Source organism: Gossypium hirsutum, chromosome D11 (assembly GCF_007990345.1).
Source record: "Gossypium hirsutum isolate 1008001.06 chromosome D11, Gossypium_hirsutum_v2.1, whole genome shotgun sequence".
NCBI lineage: Eukaryota > Viridiplantae > Streptophyta > Magnoliopsida > Malvales > Malvaceae > Gossypium > Gossypium hirsutum.
In genome coordinates this window covers 9,396,596-9,402,587 of record NC_053447.1, presented here as the reverse complement: position 1 = coordinate 9,402,587, position 5,992 = coordinate 9,396,596, and the positions used below count along the sequence as shown (strand labels likewise).

General features: G+C 32.5%; 1 protein-coding gene across 1 annotated transcript; it reads left to right on the top strand.

The window, feature by feature from the left end:
• Positions 1–3,976: 3,976 nt before the first annotated feature.
• On the top strand, positions 3,977–5,728 carry LOC121223716 (homeobox-leucine zipper protein ATHB-12). Its single transcript, XM_041105958.1, has 2 exons — positions 3,977–4,731; positions 4,848–5,728. The coding sequence occupies exons 1-2, from the start codon at positions 4,375–4,377 to the stop codon at positions 5,208–5,210; spliced, it is 720 nt and encodes a 239-aa protein (XP_040961892.1). The 5' UTR covers positions 3,977–4,374; the 3' UTR covers positions 5,211–5,728.
• The last annotated feature ends 264 nt before the right edge of the window (positions 5,729–5,992 follow it).

Sequence of the window (5,992 nt, the reverse complement as noted above, 5' to 3'; positions counted from 1 at the left end):
ATACCAATTTAAAATTTAACAATGTACTAATTAGATAAAATAGATAGACTTCTTTCATTAAAATCCATAAACTTTTAATACTAACATTTTTAACCATTATATAATAAAACATAATAACCTTTATACACAATCTATGTACATGCCACCTTTACCAAAGGAAAAATACATCACCAAGTTTTGCCGAAGCCGGGATTAATCTGGATGCTGAACCGAGACATTTGACTTCTATTGACCTGCGCACGGAAACAACCGTACGCTGAGTAATTCATACTCAGTGGTATTACCATAATTCAAATTATAACAATAATGTACATGTAAAGCATAAATCGTATATACAATTTAAATTAAATATTTCAACAATAGCAATTCATCAACCAATATCGTATATCCACAATTTGAGTTTGAATAATTCACGAACCTTAGGTTCATTTCTCAATCTCATTTCACATTTCAATTCACAATTCAACTTTTTCATATCATTTCAATAGCTCGTTTGACCAACTCGTTCGGTTTATCATTTCATCATTTACCCTATTAACAAAACTCGGACTTTGGCGGATACACGGATCCAACCAAACACACCAGAATGGCACCCAGTGCCTCATCGGATAGTTCGAAGCAATAGTTGACACCCAGTGTCTCATCGGCAAAGCCGAAGAAAGTTGGTACCCAGTACCTCATCGAATCTATCCGAAGAAATATAGTGACACCCAGTGTCTCATCGACTCGAGGTCGAAGTATCCCTGAACTCTTCCAATCCTATGGCATGCCAACTATATCCGACTCAGTCCGACTAGTTAATAGGGTATTTAAATCACATATAATCCCAATTCAATCACACTTTCTCACACTTTCAATTCAATCATTTTTCCACCTTTCAATCAATAACTAATCCGCAATTAACATATTTTCACAACTCAATACATTTCCATTCAATTTAATATCGGTCACTATTCGATTTAAATTCATTTCCCGCTTTCAATCAACAAACAATTCAAATATTATTTCATATCAACTATTCAATTTAATTCCCACTCATAATAATAATAATAATAATAATAATAATAATAATAATAATACTTACCTCACATTTCATTTACTAGACACATAAATTAAAATTTAACATTTAATAATAAATAACTTGAATTATAGTAATACAAACCGTAATTTTCTCGAGTTTACTCCTCGATGACTTTCTCCTTTCCTTTCGATGCTGATGCTTTAGGTTCTTTGTTGGCTACGAAAATAATAATTTATAATAATCAATACAACATGATTCAATTTAATTCATGAGCCTAAACATGCAAATTTAACCATTTTTAATGTATTTATATAATTTCACCATTAAGCTGTCTACTTGGGTCATTGTTACTAAATTATTTATATCTTGAGCTACGAAACTCCAAATTAATATCCGTAAATTTTCCTTAAAACTAGACTCATATATCTTATAATCATAAAATTTCCAGAATTTTTGGTCTAGCCATTTAATACAGTTTATTCGTTAAATACTCCCCTGTTATTTCATTTGACAGTTCTGACCTCTCTCCACTAAAACTAAATTATCTCATTGTACAGAACTCGAATAAGGTTCTTGTTTATTTATTTTGAAACTAGATTCATTAAGGAGTTCACATATATAAATTACACTCCATAATAATTTTTGTACAATTTTTAATGATTTTCCAAAGTTAAAACAGGGCATCTCGAAATCACCCCGAACCAGTATTACAAAATTTCAAATATCTCTTGATTCATCAATTAATTGCTTACATTGTTTCTACTATAAGAAACTAGACTCAATAAGCTTTAATTCCATATTTTGTTCATCCTCTAGTTCAATTTATAAAATTTTTAGTGAATTTTCAAAGTCAGACCATTGCTACTTCCCAAAACTGTTTTGATTAAAAATGTTAATAACCAAATTTATAACACCAATTCACACCTTATTCCTATTCAAATTTCATTTAAACTCAAATTTAACTATTAAATTTTTAACATATTTTCTTAATTCCGAATTTTCCTCAATCTAGTCCCTAAAACAAAAAAAACTTATAGTTTCTTTTACAATTTAATCCCTTTTTCAATTCTAACTTAAAATTCCTTCAAGTTAATCCCTAATTCATCTCTTTTGTTCAACATAAACTATACTTGAAAACCTATGAACTTACAAAATATCAACTTAATTCCATCAAAACTTTGTTTTAAAGCTTTTAAAACATTAGAATTAAGAGAAAATGGCTAATTTGACTTACCAATTTAAATTTCAAGCTTCAAAAACCCTATTTCCCCTTTTTTCTTCTTTTTCTTCTTTCTCCCCTGCTTCTCCCCTGTTTCGTCTCTTCTATTCTGTTTCTTTGTTCTTTCTATTCTGTTTCTTTTCTGTTTTGTTTCTTTTATATATAATAATATAATATTTATAATATAATTAATTTAATAATATACTTTATAATTAATTTATATATTTATATAAATAATAATATAAAAATCTAAGATTTTTACAATGTTATGCCGCCTCAACTTCCAAATGTGGCTTAATTGCCCATTTGGTCCCTATTATTTTCCTTTAATCTATAATTAAACTTTTACTCTTATTCAATTTAATCCTTTTTACTAATTACTCTAAATTAAGCTAAATTTACTTAATTAAAACCTAATTAAACACACTACTAGTCTCGTAAATATTTCTAATAATTATTTTCGGACTCAATTTACTAGGACGGAGGCCCGATATTATACTTTTCCGATGCCCATGAATTTTGGGTCATTACAAACTTTGAGATGTATTCGAATTTGTTTCTTTGCTTTTGCAATTTAATTAATTTATCCATTAAATTTTTTTCTAAATAATGATAATTAAGACAAATTAATGAATAATTTAGTTAAAGATAAATTTAAAATTGATAGTTTGACTTGAAAGTCTAAGTATAAAATAAATTGATAGTACTTCAATAAAATTATAAAGTAATTGAATTTGGTTATGTTTTTAATTAAAAAGAGGAAAAATGAAAAACATATACTGAGTAAATAGATGGATTTTGTTTTGAGATAAGCGGGGGTTTTTTAATTAAATGGTAGATGTTTATATGTTTATAATATTTAAAGAAAAAAAAACCCATTACATCATGACAAACATTCCTTTCTATGACCTATCAACTATATCCTTACGCTACTTTGAATGTTAGCATCTCATTGGTTATGAATTTTATTTACTTTTTACCTCCTCTATAATAATGGATGGGGAAGGAAACAATTGCAAAGCCAGTATGTTACGATATTGATCAAAGCTGGGGCACGTGTCCACCAATTTAAATCAATCTTTTCTAGGGTCGAACCACAAAGTTAACGACACGTCACTGCGTGGCAACTCAAAACTCCCAAACAAAAAAGACGACGTATGCGTACCAAGGTTTGACCAGAGGCAGGTGGCAAGTGCTGATTGGATGATGTTTGACAGCTGAAAGATACTTGTCCCAAGGCAAGTGTTTCTCTTAATTAAATGAAAAAGGGTTTTCTTTTTTTAAGATATATATAGAAGGGAGAATCAAAGTTTAAGTACGCGGTGACAGCGACGCCTTGGAACCAATCTCCTGGCTGGAGCTGGGTTCTTTTTTATCAATGGCTTAGCCGAGGAAGGAGGATGAAAGATGGATGGATGGATGGCAAGTATCTCCAAGAAGCATGGATATATATATATATGTCAGTATATGAAATTAAAAGAATGAATTTTGATTTTAAGTGGTGGAACGTGATTCATGCAGCCGACATTTTCTATATTATAAGAACAAGACTTGTTGAAGTTGTGACGGTGATGATTCTGACAAATTATATTTTAATACTGGATTAACTATTAACACATGAAACATAGGATGGGAAGTCTGTAAAATGTGAAGTGATGCTTAAACATGATTATTTCAAATTCAATTACATAATAAGTTAGCCAAGAAAGAGAACCACTTGGAGTTGATGCCGACATAAAACCTTTACTGCTTCCTTTTCTACCTTAAGGACTTACCCCTCAATATCTTACTAGGATTTAATTAAAATTTTTAAGGGCAAAAAAATCTAGCACAAAAGATAGGAGTAGAAATGAAAATTTTTATAAAGGCAAAAGAGGAAAAGCACTGTACGTTATCAGAGATCCCATAGGGTTTGGATATAAAGTAGGAATTAGCAGAATTTAGACATCCTGTGAGACCCAAACCCAAGCAGATGGATACTTACGGTTGTATATAAATACCAGCATATTCACAAGTACAAACGTCTAAAAACATTCCCTGTTTCTTCGATTCGTACTGCTACCTACTGGCTTGCCGGACCAACATTCACAGCACTTACACAAAATTTTATTAGGAAGCAAAATCCAGGGCAAAGATGTTAGATGGGGAAGAATATAGAGAGGAGATGGGTGAGCCTTTTTCCAGCGTGGTTCAAGTTACACCGACTAAAAAGAAGAAAAACAAGAACAAGAGGAGGTTCAGCGATGAACAAATCAAATCTCTGGAATTGATGTTTGAATCGGAAACCAGGCTTGAACCTCGAAAGAAGTTGCAGGTGGCTAAAGAGTTGGGTTTGCAGCCACGACAGGTTGCCATATGGTTTCAGAACAAGAGAGCCAGGTGGAAATCCAAGCAGCTTGAACGAGATTACACCATCCTACAAGCCAATTACGATCATCTAGCTTCCAAGTACGAAAGTTTAAAGAGAGAAAAGCAGGCCTTACTCGCTCAGGTACTTTATTACTACTATCTTATCTTAATCTACTTGTTTGCATAATTTAAAAAAAAATGAAACTTTATCAGGGCTCTAACAGATTTTTTTTTTGTTCCTAAACTCGTAATTAACAGTTGCAGAAGCTGAACGATTTGATTAAGAAGCCGAAAGAGGAAGAGCAGTGTTGCGGACAAGTTAACGGTATGAGGTGCAGTGAGGGAGCCTCAGATAAGGGAGAGACGACTGTGAAGTCTGATTCAGAAGGGCAGCTTAGTTTATCAATGGGAAGATCGGAACATGCACTAGGAGCCTTATCGGATGATGATAGTGCCATAAGGACGGATTACTTCGGACTGGAAGAAGAGCCCAACCTTATGAGCATGGTGGATCCAGCTGACGGTTCTTTATCCTCTCCAGAAGATTGGCGCAGTTTAGACTCTGACGGTCTTTTTGATCAGTCCCCTTGTGGTTACCAATGGTGGGATTTTTGGTCTTGAAATAACCAAACAAAAACAAAACTATATAGAGGAAAATGTATGCAAATAATCTTTCCTTCTCTACACTGGGAGACATGGGGGAAAGCATGTCTATGTATCATTGAAATTTAGATGAAGAGAAGTAGATTTTGCGGTCGTCTAGATTCTAAAACCCAAACTTCGGCTTCCCTGGTATGTACCACTTTGGATTAAGACACAGAACTGGAGTTCACTTGTTGCTTACAAATCATGTGCATATGTGTTTGCATTTGAGACTGGGGGAGTGAGGAACAGTAAAGGAGGAGCTTATACCACTTCCAATGCTCAAAAAAATGATATATTCAAATCACTTTATCAGTTTCCTGCTTCTCCTTATTGGATGAGCAATTGTTTCGTCCTGCATGAGATTCAATCTTCAATTCCAGTACTACTTGTATGCTGATTATAGCAGATACGATTCCCCTGTCCTCTCTGAAACTAGAACAGAGGGTATAAACTTGCTATGATTAATGTTAATATCTTGGATGATAAAAGGCTAATTTCTTCTGGGATTGTACCTATGTACTCAATTTTGTCTTTACACCTTCAATTAATTTCCTTTCGACTGAAAGATTAAACTATATCAGGTAAACTTGTTAAAATGTGATCCTATTTTATATAAACACAACCACTTACAGCACATTTCTTCTATCATTAAACTGCAGTTAATCATTAGAATAGATATTGGCACTCAGATGAAGGATCTATATTCAATTTTAATTTTGAGTTTTCTTTTTTCTGTTCTCCTAATTATTTTACACATG

Excerpts from the sequence above, each read along its gene's own strand:
- LOC121223716 (XM_041105958.1), top strand. The coding sequence starts at position 4,375 with ATGTTAGATGGGGAAGAATATAGAGAGGAGATGGGTGAGCCTTTTTCC. Across the intron at positions 4,732-4,847 it reads AGCAGGCCTTACTCGCTCAG|TTGCAGAAGCTGAACGATTT; the intron begins GTACTTTATTAC and ends CGTAATTAACAG.